The following is a 27527-nucleotide window of genomic DNA, read 5'->3' as shown; positions in this document are numbered from 1 at the left end:
TATATGATGGTGACTTTTATTTTTTATAACTCTACTAAAATATTTATATTACTTATAATAGTAATTTATATTACTTAAATATTTATATTACAGAGAAAACAGGTCGACCAAATGGGGTCTTACACTTTGGCAGTAGACAGTCACCATTAGCAGTTGCCTGTGTGACTCTGTGAGAGGTTTGATGCCTACTGATTAGATCAGAAAACAGCACTGGAACATGAACATTTAAAAACCAATTTAAGATCATTAAATTTAATTAAACTATCAAACTAAAGAGGTTATGTTTACATAAAATGATGCCATCTCAAAGGCTTTAAGTCCATAATTTGATCTGCTTGTTTATATATCGAGTCAATAGGCTTCAATGTAGATAAAGAGGCTTGTGACCATGATGTAATGCAATACGTCAAGTGTGAGAATATCATTGTGTGCATGTATAATTTAGCAGTTTGAGAAGTTAAAAATCTTCTAATAAAATAAAAACGACTTGGCTTGACCTTCTTACACATATTTTTAACATCACTATCACATTTTAAATGAATGTCTAGAGTTATGCCAAGATACTTAAATTCATTCACTTCTTTAATAACTTTAGCTTTTATTATTAATTATCAGCACCTCAAATGTATCCCGTACAGACCTGTTTCTTATAAGAGAAGCTCAAAGGAACTGTTTTCTAGACATGTAAGGTTAAATGAGACAGCTCAAGCCATCTTGAAATATGCTGTAAAGCCTGAGTCAGTTGCTCACCTGCCCGGCACGGTGCTTTAGCTGACACATATATGACTGTCATCTGCATATAACTGGTAGTTAACCCCTGAGCTGTAATCAGGAAGATAATTTACTGAACAGGTATGTACATTGTAAACAACAATGTGCCAAGAACAGACCCATTAGGTACTCCTATATTGTTAGAACGCACAGATGACTTCACCCCATTGACCCTCACACATTGCTGTCTCCCACCCAAATAAGACCCAGACCACTGTAAGGCTTCTGCTGACATTTTGAACTCTCTTAATTTTTTTAGTAAGATACTGTGATTAACCGTGTCAAAAGCTTTCTTTAGGTCCAGGAACACTGCCCCAACCACGCTACCTTTATCCAGTGACCCTTTTATTTTTTCAAGCAGATAACAATTAGCTGTTTCTGTGGAATATTTCTCTCGAAAACCAAACTGCTGTGGATAAAGCAACTGTTTAGAGTGTAAATGCTCCATTCATTGCTTTCTCCAGCACTTGTTTACCAAATATATTGCAGTGTAAACATTAAATAAAAGTTATAAATGTATAATTTGTTGATTTAATATATTAAGTTTTTAGTTATGATACTTATAAAATCATTCCGTATAAATCCATAGATATTTTACAAAATTCTCAGCAGAAATAACAAAAAATGTCAGCAGATTCTGTCTGGCCCTACTCAGAATTCATTAAGAGAATAAGCACAACCCTGTTAGACCATGCACTGAGAGATTTGGACATGCCCTTAATGCTTTTGCGCCATGCGCTTTAGACTTACCGATCATTAAAATAGAGCCCACTGACTATTTTCATCATGCATCCTGCTTGATTTACTGAAATGATCCACAATCTGAAATGTTGTTATGGCTTTTTATTCTCTAAGCTGCTTTAACACAATCTGCATTGTAAGAATGCTATAGAAATGAAGATGAATTAAATAGTTTTAAGTATGCAATGAATCAATGCTGATTATTTTAAAACATTCCCCAAATCCACCTGATTAATCTGTGGAGCTCTGCTGAAAAAAGCTGTAAGTCATTTATTTGCCTTCAGGCCTTTCAGAAGAACATCCAGGGCCTTCGAGGAGAGTTTGTGAGTCTTCGAGACGGCATTCAGGCTGAACTGAAAGATGCCGGCGACAGCGATAAAAGCAGATATCTGAGCGGTCAGCTGGACATCATGAACCAGAGACTCCTGAACCTGGACAGTTACTTTACCACACATCTGCAGAGGTAAATCGTGCAGGAAAACTCTTTCTTCTGCTCACCATGGCTGGATTTATTGATCAAAAAATACAAAAAAATGAGTGAAATAGTTCTGCAGTTAAAAATGGCTGCTTTCCATGATAATGTTTAGTAAATTGTTATTGATTACAGTGATTTAAAGCACTCAAGACTCAACCCATAAAGTGTTTTAATAGAATGAGTACTGTTAAATGATATTAGAGAACACTTTTATTCAGCACATAGTTTAAGACAAATGTTTAAATAGGTGTTTTTGGAGGAATTTTAGAGTATTCATCATTAATCAAACTAAGATTGTATCTGATTCTTTTCTGTGTTATTTGTATGTTTTTTTGTATAATGAATGTTTATTAAGAAACCAATATGATTGAATGTTATATATTGTATATTTAGTATAGGTTTTGCCATGAATATAGCCAATGCTGCTGATATGGCTGTAAAACATTAAAAATAAAAAAAATAAATAAAAAAATAAAAATATATGTATATATCAGAAAGTATTGATAGCTCTTCACTTTTTCCACATTTGTTTATGTTACAGCCTTATTCCAAAATGGATTAAATTGATTGATTTCCTCAACATTCTACACACTATCCCCCATAATGACAATGTGGAAAAAGAGTTTTTGAAATTGTTGCAATTTTATTAAAAATAAAGAAGCTGTAAACTCACATGTACATCAGTATTCACAGCCTTTGCTCAATACTTTGTTGATGCTCCTTTGGCAGCGATTACAGCCTCAAGTCTTTTTGAATATGATGCCTCAAGCTTGGCACACCTGTCTTTGGGAGTTTTGGCCCATTCCTCTTTGCAGTACCTCTCAAGCTCTATCAGGTTGGATGGGAAGTGACAGTGTGCAGCCATTTTCAAATCTCTCCAGAGATGTTCAATAGGATTTAGGTCTGGGCTGTGGCTGGGCCAGTCAAAGACATTCACAGAGTTGTTGTGAAGCCACTCCATTGATATTTTGGCAGTGTGCTTTGGGTCATTGTCCTGCTGGAAGATGAACCGTCGCCCCAGTCTGAGGTCAAGAGCACTCTGAAGCAGGTCTTCATTCAGGATGTCTCTGTACATTGCTGCATTCATCTTTCCCTCTATCCTGACTAGTCTTCCAGTTCCTGCTGCTGGAAAACATCCCCACAGCATGATGCTGCCACCACCATGCTTCACTGTAGGGATGGTATTAGCCTGGTGATTAGCGCTGCCTGCTTTTCTCCAAACGTAACGCCTGGCGTTCACTCCAAAGAGTTCAGTTTGAGTCTCATCAGAGCAGAGAGTTTAGTTTCTGATGGTCTGAGAGTCCTTCAGATGCCTTTTGGCAATTGACCACAGGTGAACTCTAATGAAGCTGCTGAAACATCTCAAGAATGATCAGTGGAAACAGAATGTACCTGAGCTCAATTTAGATCTTCACGCCAAAGGCTGTCAATACTGATGTACATGTGATTTTACAGGTGTTTTATCTTTAATAAACTTACAACAATTTCAAAAACTCTTTTTCCACATTGTCATCATGGGGGATTGTGTGTAGAATGTTCAGGAAATCAATGAATTTAATCCATTTTGGAATAAGGCTGTAACATAAACAAATGTGGAGAAAGTGAAGCACTGTCAATACTTTCCGGATTTCATACACAGTGGTAATTCAAAGTTCTTAACATAAACAAGAATAAAAGATACAAGTATAAGAAAATAAAAACAACAAAGAATAAAAATTATTAAAACAGATTAAACAGGTTATAAAACAATGAAAAAGCAGAGAAAAGCATAATAGTGCGATCTGTCGGACGTAACTCAGTGCTCATTATGTGAAGGCTCAGATAAACAGATGTGTTTTCAGTCTTGATGTGAATGTGCCTAATGTTGGAGCACATCTGATCATTTCCGGAAGCTGATTCCAGCAGCAGGGGGCGCTGTTAGTAGCTGAAAGATGATTCACTCTGCTTTGACTGAACTCTTGGAATTTCTAGTTTATTTAATCCTAATGATCTGAGTGATCTGTTGGGTTTGTATTCAGTGAGCATATCTGTAATGTATTGAGCTCCTATAGGCCACTTAGTGATTTATAGACAAATAATAATACTTTAAAACAGGCCCGGCTCGACCCACTCGACCAGCTTGTCCCACCCTAGCCCCTATAACATTTTTTTAAAGCACTTCATAACTGAGAAAGCAGCAAAGCTATGATGTGACCGTGAGATGTAAAATCATGTTTTGGCAAGCCTAAAGTACTGCATTTTAATCATTTTAAATCATTCAAGCTGCATTAGATGAAAGAGAACCTAATTCAGCAGAGAGCGCAGATTTCTCAGAGCGCATTACCAAACGCACTTCTCTTTTATATCATTTCATGGAGTCTTAATTCATACAATAGAAAGTCTTAAAGAACGCAAACAGCTCAGCAGCACTGAGTAGGATAATCAGAAGAAACATTAAACATTACAGCATTTTTCTCACAGAAAGGGCAAATATTAAGTTCACTGTCTGTAAACGATGCACAGAAACCAAATCACAGGCAGTCTCAGTAGTGAAGTTCGTGCAAAGTGCAACATACAGAATTAAAAGAAGTAAAATTAAAATTAGTTGAAGGTTGTGTCAAAAATATCAACATTTCAATACATATCCAGACATAATCTTGCTTTTGCTTTGCACTCTCTCTCTCTTCTCTTTTTTAAGACACTAGTATTCAGCTTATAGTGACATTTCAAGGCTTAACTAGGGTAATTAGGGTAAAGTTAGGGTAATTAGGCATGGTATTGTATAACAGTGGTTCTGGAGACAATCCAAAACTAATATAGCTTAAGGGGGCTAATAATATTGACCTTAAATGAGTTTAAACAATTAAAAACTGCTTTTATTCTAGCCGAAATAAAACAAATAAGACTTTCTCCAGAAGAAAAAATATTGTAGGAAATACTGTGAAAAATTCCTGAATCTGTTCAACATCATTTGGGAAATATTTAAAACTGTGTGCGTTTGTGCGTGCGCGCGCGTGTGTGTGTTTCAGGCTGGGCTCAGTGAAGTCTCTGCTGAAGGATATGATGAAAGCTGAAGATGTGGTGAAGGTTTATGAAGCTCGGCTGACGGAGAAAGAAACCGCTTCTTCAGACCCGGAGGAAGTGCAGAGATACCAGAAAGTGCTGCTGGTCAGTTTTACTCAAGCTCTTATTAACCCTTACTGTATGTACTGTTCAGATTGACTCCCCTTTGGTTATGTTGGTGCTGTTTTTGCCCCATTGACTTCCATTATAATCACATTTATTGATTGTAAAGCCATGACAGCATATAATCATGCATTACTGATTGCTGCTGGTTTTCCCTGTTGGGAAGAAGGACAATGTGTCATTATTACTGTTGATCATCAGTTGTCAGCATTAACCCTTTAGATCGACCTGTGCTGAAGAGTTTCTGGCTTTCATATGGAGTTCAGTGGACTAACACAACAGATTAAAGTGTGTGCGCAGAAATCAACTTACTGTGTTTACTGTGTCAAGTTTCCTGTGTTTCCTATTATGTACCTTTTTTACAAGTTGCAACATAACCTCTGATGTGTCAAGAGTGTGTGTGTGTGAAGTTTGAGCCCAAAATACCACACAGATAATGTTTTCTAACTCTCTGAAACTGACACTTTTAGGCTTTGACTCTAATTGTGGTGTTTTGGTGACTGTCGCTTTAAATTCAAATGAGATTGTGCTCTTTTTCAGTGGAGGGCGGAGCTACAGACACCTGTTTGTCAGCATAGTGGCAGATTCAAAAACTAGACTAACGTTATATGCTAATGAGGGAGAGATGAGCACTAGTGGGCGGGGCTTTCCCCCTCTGATGACGCGTATAAAGGGAGAATGTCAATCAAAGTGTTTCTGCAGACTGTTTTGATCAAGTCTGATTATAAACAATAGAATTAATACATTTTAACCTTTAGAGTCTGATTATGTATTACACTGCTGCCACACAACAGTGTAGAGGTGTAATCGGGTATTAAAAGTTAGGCTCGATAGGGCCCGAGCACGATAGAATTCGGCCTGAGCCCGACAAGTAGATTTTGATTGACAGCTTTTCAAAAGCCCGACCCTGTTTACAGCCCGACATTATTCAAATGTGCACATGTACACAGCTCTTTTGCCTTTTTTCAAGATTAAGTTGTTTTAACATAATTTATTCATAACAACCGTAGGCTATAAGTCACTTGGAAGTCGGAACAGAGAAATAAAATAAGTCCTCTGTAACATCATAACATCCTCGAGTCCGAGGAAGAGCGGTTCCAGAAATCAGGTAAGAAAACAAAAACAAAATCCAAAAAATGAAGCGAACAAGTTTATCACAGGGTGAGAATGTAGTCAAAATCCGAAAACGTGGTAAAAATCAGACGAGGGCTTTTCTTTTTCTGGACGGCTTTTGTGAATCGTCGTTGGTTGGGTTTAGGGACGGAGGAGGGTGGGTCAGCCGATTGGCCGGTTGCACGGTCAATCATTCTTTCATCCAGGCAGACAGGCGGAAGGTCGTTCGACAGCGGCCTCTAGCGGGTTTACGCGAGAACGGCGCAGGAAATAGCGCGCACAGCGCCCTCTCGCGGATTCGCGAAAACAAAAACTGCAAAAATACGTACCTCCCGGGACGTATTTCGCCGTCTCCAGAAACGTCCACGAGGCTACGTTCTCAGAATGAGCCTGGGTTGAAATTATGACTGGTATTTGTATGGAATAAAATCCCTGTCATAAATATTTCATGCGTAAATAAATTTCGTAGACTGTAATTATAAAATCGTAACACACAGACTTTTGTTTCATCTCAATAAAAAGATTGTTCAGGAATGAAAGTAATATTGTTAGAAGGCTCCATGAGGTTAATAGCATCTGTTATTGTTTGTGCCTGCAGAGCATGCGCAGTGATCTGGAGCAGAAGCAGGATCTGCTGAATTCTCTGCTGGTGGATCTGAATCGGATGCAGAAGGTTAATGAGCAGAGGGATCAGGGCCGCTACCAGTGCATCATCAACCTGACGCAGTACGCAGATCATGTCCATCAGCTGTCTGACCGCTGGAAACGCATCCACGTTCAGATCAACAACAGGTCAGAGACGCTCTATAACACTGCTGGACTGTAAAGCAATGTTTTTACTTCACTACTGTGTAATTAAGGTATGTAGTGAGTGGATCTGTACATTTATTTAGGAAACTTTTATTTTACTACATTACAAAACCTAATGTTATACTTTTTACTTCACTTATTCAAATGGTCTATTCGGAGTGAGTCGCTGGTAAAATGATTTAAATTATTTATTCAGAGTAAGTCTTCAGTAAATGACTCACTGATTCAAATGATCTGTTCAGAGTAAGTCTTGAGTAGATTATTCGCTGATTCAAATGATTCATTTAGAGTGAGTCTTCAGTAGATTATTCGCTGATTCATATGATTCATTTAGAGTGAGTCTCCAGTAGATTATTTGCTGATTCAAATGATTCATTTAGAGTGAGTCTCGAGTAGATTATTCGCTGATTCAAAAGATTTATTCGGAGTGAGTTTCTGCTAGATTATTCGCTGATTCAAAAGATTAATTCAGAGTGAGTTTCTGCTAGATTATTCGCTGATTCAAATGATTCATTTAGAGTGAGCCTCTTTTAGATTATTCGCAGATTCAAATGATTCTTTAAGAGTGAGTGACGAGTAGATTATCCGCTGATTTCAAAAGATTCATTCGGAGTGAGTCTCTGGTAGATTATTCGCTGATTCAAATGATTCATTTAGAGTGAGGTTCTGTTAGATTATTCGCTGATTCAAATGATTCATTTGGAGTGAGTTTCTGTTAGATTATTCACTGATTCAAATTATTCATTTAGAGTGAGCCTCTGTTAGATTATTCGCAGATTCAAATGATTCTTTAAGAGTGAGTGACGAGTAGATTATCCGCTGATTCAAATTATTCATTCGGAGTGAGTCTCTGCTAGATTATTCACTGATTCAAATGATTCATTGAGAGTGAGTTTCTAGTAGATTAATCGCTGATTCAAATAATTCTTTTAGAGTGAGCCTCCGGTAGATTATTCGCTGATTCAAATAATTCATTTAAAGTAAGTGACCAGTAGATTATTCGCTGATTTAATGATTCATTTAAAGTGAGTGTCCAGTAGATTATTCGCTGATTTAAATGATTCATTTAAAGTAAGTGACCAGTAGATTATTCGCTGATTTAAATGATTCATTTAAAGTGAGTGTCCAGTAGATTATTCGCTGATTCAAATGATTCTTTTAGAGTGAGCCTCCGGTAGATTATTCGCTGATTCAAATTATTCATTTAGCGTGAGCCTCGAGTAGATTATTTGCTGATTCAGATTATTTATTTGGAGTGAGTGAGTCTCTGGTATATTATTCGCTGATTCAAGTTATCCATTCAGAGTAAGTCTCCGGTAGATGATTTGCTGATTTAAATGATTTATTTAGAGTGAGCCTCTGTTAGATTAATCGCTGATTCAAATAATTCATTCGGAGTGAGTTTCTGCTAGATTATTCGCTGATTCAAATGATTCATTGAGAGTGAGTCTCTAGTAGATTATTCGCTGATTCAAATGATTCATTTAGAGTGAGCCTCGGTTAGATTATTTGCTGATTCAAATGATTCATTGAGAGTGAGTGTCCAGTAGATTATCTGATGACTCAAATGATTCATTCGGAGTGAGTCTCTGGTAGATTATTCGCTGATTCAAATGATTCATTTAGAGTGAGCCTCTGATAAATTCTTCGCTAATTCAAATGATTCATTTAGAGTGAGCCTCTGGTAGATTATTCGCTGATTCAAATGATTTATTGGGAGTAAGTCTGGTAGATTATTCACTAATTCCATTGATTCATTCAGAGTGAGTTCTGCTAGATTATTCGCTGATTCAAATGATTCATTGAGAGTAAGTCTCTAGTTGATTATTTGCTGATTCAAATGATTCATTTAGAGTGAGCCTCTGTTAGATTATTCACTGATTCAAATGATTCATTGAGAGTGAGTATCCATTAGATTATCGGCTGATTCAAATGATTCATTCGGAGTGAGTCTCTGCTAGATTATTCACTGATTCAAATGATTAATTGAGAGTGAGTCTCTAGTTAATTATTCACTGATTCAAATGATTCATTTAAATGAGTCTCCGTTAGATTATTTGCTGATTTAAATGATTCATTCAGAGTGAGTGTCCAGTAGATTATTCGCTGATGCAAATGATTCTTTTAGAGTGAGCCTCCTGTAGATTATTCGCTGATTCAAATTATTCATTTAGAGTGAGCCTCCGGTAGATTATTCGCTGATTCAAATGATTCATTCGGAGTGAGTGAGTCTCTGGTAAATTATTCGCTGATTCAAGTAATCCATTCGGATTAAGTCTCCGGTAGATAATTTGCTAATTTAAATGATTTATTAAGAGTGAGTCTCCGGTAGATTATTCACTGATTCAAATGATCCATTCAGAGTGAGTGTCCAGTAAATGATTCATTGATTCAAACAATTCATTCAGAAATAAGTCTCCAGTAGATTATTCATTGATTCAAATAATTCTTTTGCTAATTCAAATGATTCATTCAGAGTGAGCATCCAGTAGATTATTTACTGATTCAAAGGATCCATTAAGAGTCTCTTCAGTAAATGATTCACTGATTCAAATAAATTCAAATTCACTCGTTCAAATATGATTTACTGATTATGACAAAGAGTATGACACATTTGTGTAATTGAACTTTCTTGCAAATCTTTTACATGTATACCTCAAGTCAATAAAAAATTCAAGTCCCTTTGACTCCAGTAACATTGAAAATGAGTACTGGGAAAAGGAGTAGCCCACTTTAGCTGTGCGTTTATCTAAAAATAACAGCACACCATAGAATGTTCATCAGCCAATCAGAATCATGCATTCAGCAGTATTATAATGAGTTAATAATATTATTGCTGTTGTGTTTTTCAGGCTGGTTGATCTGGACTCTTACCTGCCGCAGCTGAAGCGATACATGCAGTCCAGTTCTCACCTGAGCGGCTGGATTGATGAAACCCAGAGGCAGATCGATTCACAACACTCCGTCAAGATGGAGGACAGCGCAGCTTACACTCAACTACTGAACCAACAGAAGGTAAGTCTGATAAACATGCACTCCCGCAAAAAACACCCAGAAATATTGAAGCAAGTCACTTTAATGTGATCTGACTATAACTGTGAAAAAAAAGTGAAATAAATTTTAAAAAATCATTCTGAAAAATTAATAAATAAACTATAAATGTGAAAATAAATAAATAAAAAATGTTAAAATAAATAAATAAATAGTAATTAAATCATTTGAAGTGATATCTGAACAAAAATCACCCCAAAATACTAAAGCAAGTCATTTTAATGTGATCTGATTATCACTATTAATAAAACTGTGAAAAAAATAAATAAATTGATCATTATGGAAAATAAATAATAAATATAAAATAAATAAATTATAAAAATTATAATAATTAAATAATAAATGTTCAAATATATCAATAGTAATTAAATAGCTTGAACTGATTATAACTATGAATGAAACTGTTAAATAAATAATAATTATTAAAAAATAAATAAATGACAAAATATTTAAATAAAAAATAATTAATATTTAAATTAATAAATAATACATATTTAAATAAAAATAATAAATATTTAAATTAATAAATAATACATATTTAAATAAAAAATAATGAATATTTAAATAAATAAATAATACATATTTAAATAAAAAATAATAAATATTTAAATTAATAAATAATACATATTTAAATAAAAAATAATAAATATTTAAATTAATAAATAATACATATTTAAATTAAAAAAATAAATATTTAAATTAATAAATAATACATATTTAAATTAAAAATAATGAATATTTAAATAAATAAATAATACATATTTAAATAAAAAAAATAAATATTTAAATTAATAAATAATACATATTTAAATAAAAAATAATGAATATTTAAATAAATAAATAATACATATTTAAATAAAAAATAATAAATATTTAAATTGATAAATAATACATATTTAAATAAAAAATAATAAATATTTAAATTAATAAATAGTAATTAAGTCACTTGAGCTGATATCTGAACAAAAAACACCCCAAAATTCTGAAGCAAGTCATTTAATCTGATCTGTGTAATGTGATCTGATTATCACAATAAATAAAACTGTAAAATAAATAAATAAATTGATAATTATTGAACAAGAAATAATAAAATATTATAAGAAATAAAGTATAAATGTTAAAGTAAATAAATAATAATTAATAAAAGATAAATCAATAATTAATATTAACATAAAATATAAATATTAAAAATAATAAATGATACATATTAAAATGAATAAATAGCATTTACATCGATTGAACTGATAATCACTATATAATAAATATTAAAATAAATAAATTATGAATATCATAATAAATGAATAATAAACTTGAGCTGATAATCTTAACAAAAAACACAGCAAAACATTAAAGCAAGTCATTTTAAATGATCTGATTATCACTAGGAATAAAACAGTGAATTAAATAAATAAATAAATAACAATTGTTCAAAATAAATTATAAATATTAAAACAAAAAATAATACATTTTAAAATGAATAAACAGTAATTAAATCACTTGAGCTGATATCTGAACTAAAATACTGAACAAAATACTGAAGCAAGTCATTTTAATGTGATCTTTTTATCCCTATAAATAAAACTGTAAAATAATTAAATATTAAAATAAATAAAATAAATATCAAATAAAATAAATATGAACAAATATTCAACAGAAAAGTTCCTTGTATTATTAATATGGGTTATTATTATTATTATTATTATTTATTATTATTATTATTATTATTATAATCTTCATTTTTATTTATTTTAGCATATTTGTTTTATTTTTAGACACAAATCAAGTTATTAAACAAAAGAGAAATGTATCGCACTGAATGCATTGAAAACCAGTGAAAATAAAGTGCAAGTCATTTTTTAATTGAACATTTTTGTTATGTAAGGAATAAGTATTTAATGGATTTAGTCAAATGAATAATAACCCAGATATTATTAGTATCCACGCAGGTCCTTTTAATTGAGCTGATCTGTATGATTTAATAAAGTCCTAATGAACATTTGTGCTCCTTTATAATGTGTGCAGGCATTGAACTCTGATATAAAGGCGAAGAGAGAGCTGATGGAGACGGTGCACAAAGACGGAGAAACCTGCATCAGTGCCATCAAGGTATACTTACTTACAATTCCTCTGATTTCAGAATTCAGCTTTAACTAATGATGATGTTATTATATGATTATATTAAAACATCAGATGATTTAGGTCCACATGTAATCAAAATGTACTGTTTTCGTCTTAAAGGGGACCTATTATGGAAGGATCACCCTTATAAGGGGTTTAAACACAGTTGTGTGTCAGCAGTGTGTGAATATATCCAGCCTCTAATGATGAACATGATTTAATTGTATTGTTTATAATCAGACTTGATCAAAACAGTCTGCAGAAACACTTTGATTGACATTGACAATAATTGTACGTGTCATCAGAGGAAAGCCCCGCCCACTAGTGACCATCTCATTAGCATAAACAGCCCCTGAGTGAAAAGCAGCCGTCTGTCCAGTAGAGTTTTGAATCTGCCACTATACTGACACACAGGCATTTGTAGCTCCGCCCTTTTTTAAAAAGAGCACAATCTTATTTGAATTTAAAGCGACAGTCACCAAAACACCACAATTAGAATCAAAGGCTAAAAGGGATCATTTTAAAGAGCTATAAAACATTATTTTGAGCTGAAACAACACATGCACACAAGAGACTTATTTTACATCTTGTGAAAAGGGTCAAAACTGCTCAGCTTTAAGGTGGACACTTAATCTGTGCAAATTAATACACACACAAAAACAATTCAGCTTGTTTTGCTAATCTTCAACCTAAATAAAAACGTCGGTCATTCGCTGATTGGCCGAAATATGCTTAGCCACGCCTCTCCAACCGGTGCTGAGTGTAAGATGAAAGGCCAAGCTTAAATATAAGCCACGCCCCCTACTTAATATTCCATTTCAGTCTGAAATACATCATCGTACTAAAATTAAAGGCCTGCCGCAACTGTTTCACACAGACTGTAATGGTACTAGAAGAATGTTTGCTCATCACGTTGAGAGAACGTTGCTGTAACATTCTGATAGTCTTCTCTGTTATCTGGTCTCTCGATAATGCTTTAAAACCACTACAAAACATCTTCTCTGCTGTGTAAATTGGGGTGGTGGTTTGGTGCTGGTGGCAGTGTTCCAGACCAAATTGTAGGAGGGGGGAGTGATTATGGTTGCGCAGACGGGGCGGGGGGGTGTTTGGTGGGTGTTGCGGACGAAAGTCAAGAGGGTTGGGGAGTCGCGGAAGAATGTGAGGAAGGGGATCAGTAAAATAAGCTACCGAATCAGATTTCAGAGGTGCCGGATCCGGCTTGTTCTGACACAAATTAAGCCCTGTATTTAACATTCAATTATATCAATTTGGAAAGATGATGGGGAATGTTAATAAGTTCTTGCAACATTTTGAAATTAACGAATAGATTTAGATTAGATTATAATCCTGCTAAAAGGTTTTCCATAAATGATATAGAGATGTTTTTTGTTGTAATGTTTTAATAACATTATTTAAAATCAATTGATTGACAATAAACATTTTATTAAAGACGCCTTTAAAATTAAAATTCACAATGTTTATTTTGCATTATCAGTCTTAAAGTGAACAATTAAACAGTTGTTTAATTAGTATAATCCAAATCTGCTCATCTGTAACAGCAGTCTATCTCTAATGACTCTGATTGGCTGAAACATGCTTAGCCACACCCTTCAGCCATTAGCCTTCTGAGAGTGATAGATGAGAGGCGGAGCTCAAACATAAAAACCCCACCCCCTTCTCAATATTCAGTTTCAGTTGGATATACAGCTGATGTCAAAATGATTTAGCCCTTATTTCCCAAATGATGTTGAACAGATTCAGGAATTTTTCACAGTATTTCCTATAATATTTTTTCTTCTGGAGAAAGTCTTATTTGTTTTATTTCGGCTAGAATAAAAGCAGTTTTTAATTGTTTTAAAGACATTTTAAGGTCAATATTATTAGCCCCTTTAAGCAATATTTGATTTGAATATTTTTTATTTTAATTTTTGCAGACAGAAAAACAAAGAACAGACGGACAAAACCATCATGAAACAATAATCTGTGCAAAATGTAAAATAAAGCATGAAACAAGAGAAAATGGCGACATACAAAACATATATGACCTACAATAAGACAGAAAAGATAGGAAAGAAAAGAAAATACAATAAGAAAAAAACGTACAAATCTTCAGAAATTAAGCAACACTATTAGTCTTTATGGTGTTTTAGATTAAAGAGACTGGATCCCACATTTTATCAAATTTGGCAGAGTCCCCAAAGGTGGTATATCTTATTCTTTCCACATGTACAGTAGAGGAGAGTCTGAGAAGCCAGTCAGAAAAAGAGGCCTAACGTTTTTCTTCACAAACACAAATGGTAACTTTTTTTTTTAGCTATGATCATGCCATACTGAACGGGTAACCGTACATTTCGGTTGAGAGTCTTAAGAAAATCTGACCAGCCAAAAACTGCTATCATTGGGTCAGGAAGTAAAACACAATCGTAAACCTTAGCAAAGAACTGAAATATTTCTAACCAAAAATTCTGAATTTGATCACAAGACCAAAAAAGATGTGCTAAGGTACCCTCAGCAGCTTTACACTTGTCACATGTGAGCAATATTAGTGTTGGATTGTCTCCAGAACAAACCACTGTTATACAATGACTTGCCTAATTACCCTAACTTTACCCTAATTACCCTAGTGAAGCCTTTAAATGTCACTTTAAGCTGTATAGAAGTGTCTTGAAGAATATCTAGTCTAATATTATTTACTGTCATCATGGCAAAGAGAAAATAAATCAGTTATTTGAGATGAGTTATTAACACTATTATGATTAGAAATGTGCTGAGAAAATCTGCTCTCTGATAAACAGAATTCAGGGAAAAATATATACATAGGGCAAATAATTCTAGTTCTCACAGACTGTAATACATTTGTTTTCATTGTAAAAAGCACCGTTTAAATAAAAATGGTTAATCCCATGACGTGTTTTTGTGTAGAATTACGAGCTTGAGTTGGCCACTTACAGCGCTGGACTGGAGACTCTGCTCAATATTCCTATCAAGAGGACCGTTCTGCAGTCTCCATCGTCCTCCATCTCTGAAGAGGTACAGCGGAAACATTGAAAACTCCACTGGCATTAGTTTTATTACAGTGCTGTTTTGTTATAATGCTACTTTGTGTTCTTCAGGTGTCTTCTTTAAATGCGCACTACTTGGAATTGCTCACCCGCTCAAGCGATTACTACAAACTTCTTTTGGCCTCCCAGAAAAACATGGAGGAACTGAAGGTAACATTGGAATGGGGATTAGTTGAAACACTTTAAATGGTTTTTAATGACTGAAGTCAGCAGACTCCAGAATTAAAGCTTCATTATTTAATTGTAAATATATATTTTTAAATATATACTTAATTATATTAATTATATTATATATTTTTTTAGAATATTTATTTATTATTTTAAAGGTAAATACCATATGAAAAATTATTATTATTATTATTGTTACTATTAGCATGGCACAGTGGCTCAGTGGTTAGCATTGTCGCCTTACAGCAAGAAGGTCGCTGGTTCGAGTCCCGGCTGGGTCAGTTGGCATTTCTGTGTGGAGTTTGCATGTTCTCCCCGTGTTGGCGTAGGTTTCCTCCGGGTGCTCCGGTTTCCCCACAGTCCAAACACATGCGCTATAGGGGAATTGATGAACTAAATAGACTGTAGTGTATGAGTGTGTGTGTGTGTGAGAGAGAATGAGTGTGTATGGGTGTTTCCCAGTACTGGGTTGCAGATGGAAGGGCATCAGCTGCATAAAACATATGCTGGAATAGTTGGCAGTTCATTCTGCTGTGGCGACCCCTGATAAATAAGGGACTAACCCGAAAAATGAATGAATGAATTATTATTATATTGATTCATACTAATTACTATTGTATTTTAGAACCATACTATAGTAAAGTATATTATACTGTATATATTATAGTATTTACAACACCTTTTGTAATATTGACTATAGTGAACTGAAACTATAATGAAACTGTAATAAGTAATTTACTTAGTTTTTACTACAGTAATCTCTGATGTATTGTATTGTATGTATAATATACTTAGTAAACTACAGTATTGGGCCATTTGTTTATATTACTATGGTTGTTGTGTTACCATAGCAACTATAGAATCACCACAACAGAGCCATTAATATAGTTGTTGTTACCATAGCAACTATAGAATCACCACAAAAGATACATTACTAAAGTTGTTGTGTTACTATAGCAACTGTAGAATCGCCGCAGCAGATTAATTACTATAGTTGTTGTGTTACCATAGCAACTGCCGCAGCAGATTAATTACTATAGTTGTTGTTACCATAGCAACTATAGAATCACCACAACAGATTAATTACTATAGTTGTGTTACCATAGCAACTGTAGAATCACTGCAACAGATTAATTACCATAGTTGTTACCAAAGCAAGTATAGAATTACCACAACAGATTAATTACTATAGTTGTGTTACCATAGCAACTGTAGAATCACTGCAACAGATTAATTACCATAGTTGTTACCAAAGCAAGTATAGAATTACCACAACAGATCAATTACTATAGTTGTGTTAAATGGATAAAATCATTTAATTTGCTGAAATACAGAGAAAGTTGTGGCCAAATTAAGACTCAAAATCAAAAAGTGGATGAAAGCATCCCCACAGCACACAAGTAATAACAATTAAATTTGTTGTATTGTTATTTTAATAATAATCATTTAAAAAAAGAAATAACAAATCTTTAAATGTGTTTCTGCAGATACGAAACACCAGAATTGAGCTGCTCGAGGAGGAGCTTGAGCAACTGAGGGATGCCATCAAAGATCACACTGCCAACAATGCAACTTTACAGGATGCTCTTTTGCAATATCAGCAAGACCTGAACGATTCCCAAACACACCTGCTCTCTCTGGAAGAGGTGAAAAGGACTGAAACCATGAAGTGCATGGCCACTCAGGAGAGCCTGGACTCCTCTAAAGACCGCCTCGAGGAGCTTACAGAGGAAGTACGTCGCCTGAAACTCCAACTGGAGGACATGGAGAGAAAAAAGAAAGTCGTGGAAGAGCGCTACACATTTCTGCAAGAAGAGCACGATGAAACTATGCGCAAGAAACTCAAGGAACTAGAACAAGCCAGCTGGGCTAAAATGGAGCTGGAGAAAACCGTATCTGAACGGACCCGAGAGTTGGAGCGTCTGCGCAAGGAGTTGGAAGACGAGGCTCGGCGCATCAAGGAGGCGCAAGCAGAGCTAGCAAAGGTAAGACAGGAGCACAGCACAGAAATTCGAGAGGTGAAACAAACCTACGAGTCTCAAATCCTCGTAACGCAATCCAGCATGCAGAAGCTTTCGCAGGAAAAAGAAAGCAATTCAGCTGCCATGAGTCTGGAGTTTGAAAGATTAGAGGGAGAATCTAGTGAATTAAAGGAGCAGCTGAAGAGGCTTCGCATTTCTTTTAGCCAGGAGGAGGCGCAGAGGAGAATCCTGGAAGAGGAGGTAAAGAGACTTACTGCTTTAAATACAGAGGAATCCAGAAAGAGGCACGAGCTTGAGTCCCAAATCCAGGTGATGATTAGCCAGAAGCGTGAAGGAGACAACAAAATGAGGGAGGTGCAGGAAAGCTCAAGTCGGACACTTCAGGATAAAAGTAATGAGATCAATCGTCTCACTCGTAACTTTGAGGAGGAGAGACGTCTGAAAAGATCTTTAGAAACTGATAAGCGGAGACTGGAAGGGGATTTGGCTGTTCTCAAATCTAAGAATGAAACCACTAATGAGGAACTAGTGCAGCTTCGCTCCTCCCACCGGGAGTTGAGCCTTATTCGGGTGGAGCTGGAGGCACATGCACTTGAGAAGGGAAGGTCTGAACAGACTATTACACGCCTACAGGCTCGCATTCAAGAGCTCCAGGAAGAGCTAAAGAGGCTGGAAGGTGAATTAGAGAAGCAGAGACAAGTAGCAGAAGAAGAGGCCGGCAAGCGCAGAAGAACTGAGTCGCAGCTTGAAAAGAGTAGCCAAGCTATGCGAGAGTACACTACTACGATCACCACACTACGCACCAGCCAAGAAGAGACTAATATTGGAGCTAAACATGCAGATGAAAAATGCAAGCAACTGCAGGAAGCTCTTGACCGTGCCTCGAAGGAGAATAAAGTGACTTCTCAGAGTCTTGCTGCTTTGAAAGCTGAGATAAATATGCTGAAACTGCAGCTGACGCAGGAGCAGGGGCGTGTTCAAGACTCCAACCAGCGTTACGAGGCTCTTCATCGTAGTATGGAAGAGAAGAGTTGTGCGTTGAATGTAAGCACAGGTGAAACTGAACGCCTGCAGAGGCTCACAGAAACTCTAACCAAAGATCGTGTCCGGGTGGAGGAGGAGTTGCGCGCTGTTCGTCTTGAACACGAGGAGTTGCTGAAAAACAAAAAGCGTGGAGATCGAGAAATGACTGAGCAAATTACAGCTTTGCAGAAACAGCTTGATTCCAGCCAGCGCGCCGGTGCAGAGCATGACAGGCTTATGCGGCAGCTCTCACGAGAGAGAGAAAAACTGCAAGTGGAGATAGAAAATGTACAAAAACAAGCCAGAGAGGTACTAGGATAACTAGAAACTTGAGTTCACTAGATCCATCAATACTTAGATTTAGGTGTAGCCAGCTGCATGCATCTGATCTCTCTCTCTATCTGTCACACTGTGCACTGTAGTTAGTCTTGACATGCAAATATATGTCAGATAATCAGTAGGACATATTTTGCATGTCATAATGTGCATGTTTCCACACCACACCTTGCTGATTAATCTGATTTGCATTTTAATATGTGCCTTGCATCCTTTGCAAGCCTCCACGCTGCTGGCTTCTTTTGCATTATCAGCAAAAGCCTTAATTGCTTACATGATCAACCACATGTTTAAAACATGTCACTTTGACCTCCGCTGTTATATTGACTCTCCAGAAAAGAGGGCTCAATCCCTGCTCCTGGTAGGTTACTATATTGGAAAGTATAGTTTAAATCCTAAATTACTGGTTGATGCACAGCCAGCTAATCAATGTGTTCGGCATTACTTAAAATCCTGAATTACTTGAAAATTTCAGAACTAAATTCTCCTCCAGGAGCAAGGTTTGCTACCCATGCTTTAAAACAGAGGTGTCCAAGCCTGGTCCTAGAGATCCCTTGACAGAGGAGTTTAGCTCCTACCCCTAGTTATACATATTTAAACCAGATTATCAGGGTCCTCAAACTCACTAGAAACTTCTAAGTAAGGATGTTGGTTCTAAATACTGCAGGTCTTCCATGAGCAGGATTGGACACCCTTGATTTAGAAGCTCAGCTCATGACTTGAGAATCAATCAGTTCTTTATTGTAATGATCAATGATTGCAACAAATCTGTGAAATATCATATACAGAAATATCGCTCTTGAATAATATTTGACATTAAGTTTTTCATTTGTCTTTTTGTTGCAGACTTCCTCTGTGATCCAGACATCCCAAACTCAGTGCAGCAGCCTGAGTCAAGAAAGGGATGACCTCCTCAAGAAAATTACAACAATGGAACAGGAAATTGTGCGCTTGAAAAGGCTTGAAGATGAGCTAGCCCGTATCAAACTCTCACTGGAGTCAGAACTGAGATTCAAATCAATGCTGCAGGAGGAGAATGACAAGATCAAGAAGGATTTTTCGCAGTGGAAGACCAAGTGTGCAACTCATGAGGAGCAACTTCGACAGCACGTCTCTGAACGCTCCGGCCTGGAGAGTCAGTTTAGCTCTGTCAGGACCGAGTTGGAGAGGCTCAGGACTCAACTCAGGGAAGCTGAAGAACGTTACAGGTTGCTCTTGCAGAACTTTGAACAAGAGAGAACAGAGATGCAGGTACTTCGTGACTCAAAGCAGGAGTTGCTGACACTGCAGCAGAAATCAGATGGTGCTACCAAATATACTCAAACAGACCAAACCGATCCCTCCTCTTTGGTCTTCGAAGGTGTCCGCAAGAACATCACGGCTCAGCAGCTGCAAGACTGTGGTGTGATTGACAAGGTGATATTTGAGCAATTGATGACTGGGAAGAGGACTGTCCAGGATGTGTCTGTTGACATCAGGCTGAATCTGAAAGGCACAGGAGCTATTGCAGGGCTGGCAGCAGGACCTAAAGGCAAGATGACCTTCACCGAGGCTAAGAAACAAAACTTGATTTCAGACAAGAGTGGAAACATGTTGTTGGAGGCTCAAGCTGCCACAGGGTACATCATAGATCCTCAGGCTAATACAAAGATGACTGTTGAGGAGGCTTGCTTGAATGGAGTTGTGGATGAAGCTGACAAGAAACAGCTGTTGATTGCAGAGGCAGCATGTGTTGGGTTTAGGGATCCCAAAACTGCAAAGCTCTTGCCAGTTAGCCAAGCCATGAAAAAGGGAATAATTGACCGGGAAACAACTCTGCGTCTTTTGCAAGCTCAAGAGGCAGCCGGAGGCATCCTTGATCCCATTCTTAGTGTCTATCTTCCCAAAGATACTGCCATGGACCGTGACCTTGTTGATGAGGATCTCTATCAAGCTCTAAATGCCAAACCAGACTGTTATATTGATCCAGACACTGATCTACGTGCCAGCTATGTTTCCCTCAAGAAGCAATGCAAGGCTGATCTTAACACTGGCTTGCTTCTGCTTCCTGCTCCTGAGAAACCAATTACTGTACAAGGACTACGTTCTGAAGTTAACGTATCAGATCTGGTGGATGCAAAATTGCTGGAACCTTCAGACATGAATCATCTGAGGGAGGGCAAGATTACCAGCCAAGAGATTGAGCACAGGTTGCGGGCTTATCTTCGAGGGTCAACCTGCATTGCTGGAATATACGATGAGGCTGGTGAATGCACTTTGCCTATCTACCAAGCCATGAAGAATGGGCTTTTGCGACCAGGCACTACCTTGGAGCTTCTTGAGGCCCAGGCCGCCTCTGGTTTTGTGATCGATCCTATTAATAATTTGTACTACACCGTTGAGGAGGCCTGTCAGAAAGGACTTGTAGGCGTAGAGTTCAAGGACAAGCTCCTGTCTGCAGAGAAAGCAGTAACCGGATATAAAGACCCTGGAACCAACAAGTTCATCTCTCTTTTTGAAGCCATTGAGCGTGGTTTAATAGAGAAAGGTCATGGTATTCGCCTGTTGGAGGCTCAAATTGCTAGTGGTGGCATCATTGACCCTAAACACAGCCACCGAATTGATGTTGATGTGGCATACCAAAGGGGCTACTTTGATCAAGGAATGAACCAGATTTTGAAAGATGAAGGAGATGACACAAAGGGATTCTTCGACCCAAACACTGAAGATAATTTGACTTACTTGGAACTAAAGAGCCGCTGCACCATTGATAAAAAGACAGGATTGGTGCTCCTGCCTATTCATGATAAGAAAAAAGCACAGCAGAAGAACTCAACAAGGAAGAGACGGGTACTCATAGTTGATCCTGAAAGTAATAAAGAGATGACAGTGCGTGAAGCTTATGAGAAGAAACTCATAGACTATGAGACCTTTCTGGAATTGTCTCAGCAAGAGTGTGAGTGGGAAGAAACAACCATCACTGCCCCAGATGGTTCATCCAGTACTGCAATAATGGACATGCATACCGGCATTCAGTACAATCTGAAAGAATTGCTCAATCAAGGAGTAATTGACCAAGATGTCCTCAATAAATATCGTTCCGGAGGTATGTCTGTTACAGAGTTGGCTGGTATGATCACCAAAAAGACAAAGATGCTAACCAAACCTGTTAGCTCCTCCTCCTCCTCCTCCTCCTCATCATCATCATCATCATTCACATCCCAGACAACAACGAAAAGCCAAATAATCAAAACTGAAACCATAAAAAGCATTGAGAGCACCTCAGCGTACCTTCAGCAAGATCCATCCTCAGCAAACTCCTCCAAGCACATTTCCAGCATGTCAGTAAAACTATCCCCATTAGTAGAATCAATTGAGGAACAGAATCCAGTTGGAGCGATCTTTGACACTGAAAAGCTGGAGAAAATCACTGTATGTGATGCCCTTAAGCGAGGAATGATCGATTCCATCACTGCGCAACGACTTCTAGAGGCACAAGCTTGTACCGGTGGGATTGTAAGCCCTGATAATGGTCGTCGTATGTCTATTCAGGAGGCGACCAGAGTCGGTGTGATGGATGATGAAATGGCTAACCGAATAAAACCTGCACAGAAGGCGTATATTGGATTTGAAGATGTAAAAACCAAACGTAAGATGTCTGCCGCAGAGGCTGTCAAAGAGAAGTGGCTGCCATATGAAGCTGGCCAACGCTTTCTTGAATTTCAATACTTAACCGGAGGTCTCTTTGACCCGGAGCTTGGGTGCAGACGCTCACTTGAGGAGGCCTTGCAGATGGGTTGGCTGGATATGAGAGCGGCTCAGAGGCTCCAGGATACTCGCCACCACCCGAAGACCCTGACCTGCCCCAAAACCAAGCTGAGGATATCCTACAAGGAGGCTATGGAAGCTTGCATGAATGAGGAAAACACTGGTGTCCGGATGCTTCCGGCGGCTACAGTTTCATCCCGTGGAATCAGCAGCCCCTACAATCTCTCCAATCCAGGATCAGCCTCAGGATCTCGGAGCGGGTCCCGCAGGGGAAGTGTAGATTACAGTTTATCCCCATCTTCATCTTCCAGATACAGCAGCTTCAGCTACAGCAGAACGTCTTTCAGCAGCAGATCACTCACCTAAACTATGCAGCATTTGCAGTGGGCGAAATAAGTATTGAAAGCATCACCATTTTTCTCAGAAAATATATTTCTAAAGATGTTGGCAACAACCAATGAAATGCATATGCATATATGCATGTAACGTTTATAAACTGCCATCACCAAAAGAGCCTTAAATGCCTCATTATACGGTACGGTATGGTTCGGTATGGGTCACCTTCATCAGGCTTGTGTCTCCACTGCTTAAGGGTACTAATCTTGTGTCTGCTAAAGGGTACTAATGGTACCCTTTTAGTAGGCGTGGTGTAAGACAGAAAGTTGCAGTCGGTGTCATTCTCACTCGAAGTCCACATATCGTATGAGAAACCCTTCTTACTAAACAAATGGTTTATATATATATAAAATCTTATGTAGAAATAAATGTTAATTAGCTTACTAACCTATCTATAAACAGGATTTTATCATAGCTACAGATCAATGATAATGTGAAATAGCCTACTGCAGGGGTCACTAATCTCGTTCCTGGAGATTCGGTGCCCTGCAGGGTTTAGCTCCAACTTGCCTTAACACACCTGGCTGGGTGTTTCAAGTATACCTAGTAAAACCTTGATTAGCTTGTTCAGGTGTGTTTGATTAAGGTTGGAGCTATAATCTGCAGGACACCGGATCTCCAGGAACAAGTTTGTTGATCCCTGGCCTACTGTAACGTCTGCAATTATATAAATTAAATAAATAAATAAATAAATAAATAAATAAAACATTTATGAACGCATGCAAAGACTTGCAGTCTCTAAAATCTGAAATGTTACCAATTACAAATAAAAAGTAGCCAAAACATGCATTTAGGCCTTATTTGAGTTCATAAATGATACGACACATATACAGTCAGTACAAACCTCTCGACTTTATCTTCACCAGCACATGTAAAGTTAACGTTAAAGTAACTCCGTCATTTCGGGTTCATATGATGATAATAGTTATAACATGGCAGTTTGTTCATCTTTTAGGTGCTGAAAGAATCATTTGCTCTTTTGTTTTTTTGCGCTTCACTCTGGCGTTTGTCCATTTCTGAAAGGATGTGAGAATCCGCGCTTCAATAATCACGTTCACTTTATTATCATGAGCTCAAGTTCGTTAATTCAAATGTAGACGCGCAGCGAGCTCTCTAGAGAAAGTGAAACCACTCACGCTTAGAGGGCCTCGTAAACAACAACAGGACAAACGGCAGATTCTGCTCTTCTTCTTGGCTTTGTGGGTTTTCATCAAGACGATGAGAAGGTTTGTTTGAGCTTGGGTCGACCATGGCTCATTATTATATGTATATATTATTTCGGTGTAATGTCTCGACTGTGTATTTTGTTTTCATTCTCCTGGCTTGTTTTTCTATAAACCAATAACGTTCAGCTGTGTGTCTGGCTCTGCCTTTTGGTACCCTTTGGAAAGTGGTACGGTTTACTTTTTGGAACCTTTTGACTGACTAGAAATGGGCATAAAAGTGTACCGACCCATACCGCACTGTACCACTCAGTGGAAACGGGCCATTATACAAAGCATTAAATACATTTCTGTAGTTCAGTACTTCTTTATATATGTATTGTTTGGGATTTTACCAAAATCTTGTTCAATGGCATGTCAACAGCTCCTTTAAAAACACTATTCCCAGGAAAAAAAAAACATGACCTGTTCAATACTTATTTCCCCCACTGCATTTATCATTAAAGTATTTTAATGTAACATCATGTGAAATCGATAACGTTACTGAAAATATCAATGGTTTTCTAAAGAAATACACTTTTGTTTTTATTCTAACATCTGCACAAATAGTCGTTTTTCCTAAATTATGTTGAGTGTATTGATCCAGAAATAGGTTTTTAATTTGGCCTGTTTAGTTATTCTGGGGGTTTATCTGCTTCTCAATTTTATTAAATAAATAGATGTAAGTTGTTTGTAAGATTAGATGGGTAAATATGTCACTTGCCTCTTTTTACTCTAATCCGGATAACTATTTTTCCTGAAATTCTCAAGTGCCTTCACTTTAACTCTGTATTAACCTGAATCACTCTGTGCAGTTAATATCTAACAGTCTGACTTTGTTTCCTACAGTTTTATTGCTTGAATAAAGACATTTATGACTCTGATGAGGAATTATTACCATGGTGTGCTTTTGTTTTAGTATGTGTGAACAAACAGAGCCAGTCATTTATGCTCCAGGCCTGGCTTTACAGCGTTTACTTATAAATTTAACATTAAACATTTTTTATTAGTGCTTACAACTTACAATTAATCATTAAGTCAGCCCATCTATTAAGTGCCAGCTTCTGGAACGTACAGTTGATGCTTAAATGCATGTTAACGTTTATTTTAATATTCCTATTATTCAAAATTATTCCTATTATCAATCCTATCATCAATCTTGGATAATAATTCTGAATGAGTTCTGCTACACAGTATTTTACCTGGCAAATCTACACAGAGCAGGTCAGAGGTTTTTGGAAGGTCTTAAGTTTATTGCACAAGTATTAATGCCATATATATACAGTTAGAGTCAGAATTATTAACCCTCCTGAATTATTAGCCCCCTGTTTATTCCCCAATTTCTGTTTAACAGAGCGCAGATTTCTTCAGCACATTTCTAATCATAATAGTTTTAATAACTCATCTCTAATAGCTGATTTATTTTCTCTTTGTCATGATGACAGTAAATAATATTAGACTAGATATTCTTCAAGACACTTCTATACAGCTTATAGTGACATTTAAAGGCTTAACTACAGTAGGTTAATTAGGGTCAAGTTAGGGTAATTAGGCAAGTTATTGTATAACGATGGTTTGACTATCGGAAAAAATATATATAGCTTATAGGGGCTAATAATATTGACCTTAAAATGGTGTTTAAAAAATTAAAAACTGCTTTTATTCTAGCCGAAATAAAACAATTAAGACTTTCTCCAGAAGAAAAAAAGATTATCAGACATACTGTGAAAATTTCCTTGCTCTGTTAAACATAATTTAGGAAATACTTAAAAAGAAAAAAAATCAAAAGGGGGGCGAATAATTCTGACTTCAACTGTGTGTGTGTGTATGTGTATATATATATATATATATATATATAGGGCTGAGCGTAAATGAGCTCACATCTCACAGATCCCTCGTTTAATTTAATATTACTACATGATGCTTTACAGTAATATATTTGTGCAGATAAATGAGATTAGTCAGTAGCAAAGACAAAACTGATGAACTAATCTAACAAAAACACTGAAGATCACAGTCCAAATATTAGTACACACAAATCAGTATGTTGGGGGAAAATATTATAAAAAATATTTAATATTCTTGAAACCAAAAATGACCAATAAAGAGGTTGTGATGCACCAAAAGCGGCCCATATTAAAGTTAATTTTACTACTAATCAGGCTTTATTATTATGTGTCATTTTTTTTATTATTTAAATGGCAACTTCAACTTTTGACTGAGGAAAGTTGAATGAGCTGTGCCAGTTTGTTATTTGACTAATAAATGGCTTTTAATAATGATTTAAAATAAAACTTTAGTAGATTGATTTTTTTCTAATGATTTAAGATAATAAATTGTATATTAAAAGAAATTTGTTTATTTTTAAAATTCTAAATCTTTATTAAATATTTTTTTAAACATTTCACAAAAAGTGTTGTTATGATGACCATCTAACAAGCTAATCCAGAAAAATAGTGTTTAAAATGTCACTTAAAGGCAGTATTTAAACCTCATAACATTAATTAAATAGAAAATGAGGCGAATAACTGCAAAAAGGTCCTCTTTATAATAAAAATAACCAGTGCTTTCACCAGTAAGTGTGCCAGTTGTTGCTAGAAGGGATACAGCTGTGGACGAAAATTATTTATATTATTAAATAAATTACCCATTCAATTGTATTTTATTAACATCTAACCCTAAACCCAACCACCACAGTATTGTAAAAAAAGTATTTTTTACAGAGTGTTTTTCATATTATTTATTAAATTACCCATTAAAATGTATTGTATTAAGGCCTACCATCATCTAAACCCAACTCTCACAGTAATGTAAAAACAGTAATTATACCGAGTATTATTCATATTATATGTTAAATTACCCATTAAATTGCATTTTATTAACAAATAGCCCACCTAAACCCTTAACCTAACATCACAGTAATGTAAAAACAGTCATTATACAGAGTGTTATTCATATTATTTGTTAAATTACTCAATAAATTGCATTTAATAACGTCTAACACCCCTAAACCCTTAACCCAACCATCACAGTATTAAAAAACGTAATTATACAGAGTGTTATTTATTCATTCATTCATTTTCTTTCCAGCTTCCTTTATTAATTTGGGGTTGCCACAGTGGAATGAACTGCCAACTTGTTTAGCATATGTTTTACACAGCGGATGTCTTTGCAGCCACAACCCATCACTGGGAAACATCAGTACACACACATGCACTGTTATTCATATTTGTTGGTAAATTACCCATTAAATTGTATTTTATTACTGTCTAACTTACCTAAACCCGCTAACCCAACCATCACAGTATTGTAAAAACAGTCATTATATCGAGTGTTATTCATATTATTTGTTAAATTACTATTAATT

The 27527-nt window shown here is 36.3% G+C and overlaps 2 protein-coding genes across 4 annotated transcripts in view; both read left to right on the top strand.

Annotated features, from left to right (window-relative positions):
- Positions 1–23641, top strand: part of LOC130248198 (desmoplakin-B) — a 77861-nt gene extending 54220 nt beyond the window's left edge. For 2 of the 3 annotated variants that reach the window (XM_056481765.1, XM_056481764.1), the window contains exons 16-24: positions 1797–1975; positions 4996–5134; positions 6864–7057; positions 9928–10090; positions 12149–12232; positions 15167–15274; positions 15358–15456; positions 16962–18788; positions 19662–23641. In XM_056481765.1, the coding sequence (XP_056337740.1) occupies positions 1797–1975; positions 4996–5134; positions 6864–7057; positions 9928–10090; positions 12149–12232; positions 15167–15274; positions 15358–15456; positions 16962–18788; positions 19662–22928 (6060 nt within the window). In that variant the 3' untranslated portion in view covers positions 22929–23641. The remainder of the gene's footprint in view (positions 1–1796; positions 1976–4995; positions 5135–6863; positions 7058–9927; positions 10091–12148; positions 12233–15166; positions 15275–15357; positions 15457–16961; positions 18789–19661) is intronic. The other variant, XM_056481766.1, reaches the window with a different exon arrangement.
- The window catches only part of ctsbb (cathepsin Bb), a 245400-nt gene that overhangs the window by 119077 nt on the left and 98796 nt on the right, over positions 1–27527 (top strand). The window lies entirely within an intron of this gene.

This window comes from Danio aesculapii, chromosome 20 (assembly GCF_903798145.1).
Source record: "Danio aesculapii chromosome 20, fDanAes4.1, whole genome shotgun sequence".
Lineage (NCBI taxonomy): Eukaryota > Metazoa > Chordata > Actinopteri > Cypriniformes > Danionidae > Danio > Danio aesculapii.
Note: the sequence above shows the minus strand (reverse complement) of the source record. Positions and strands in the feature narration are given on the sequence as shown.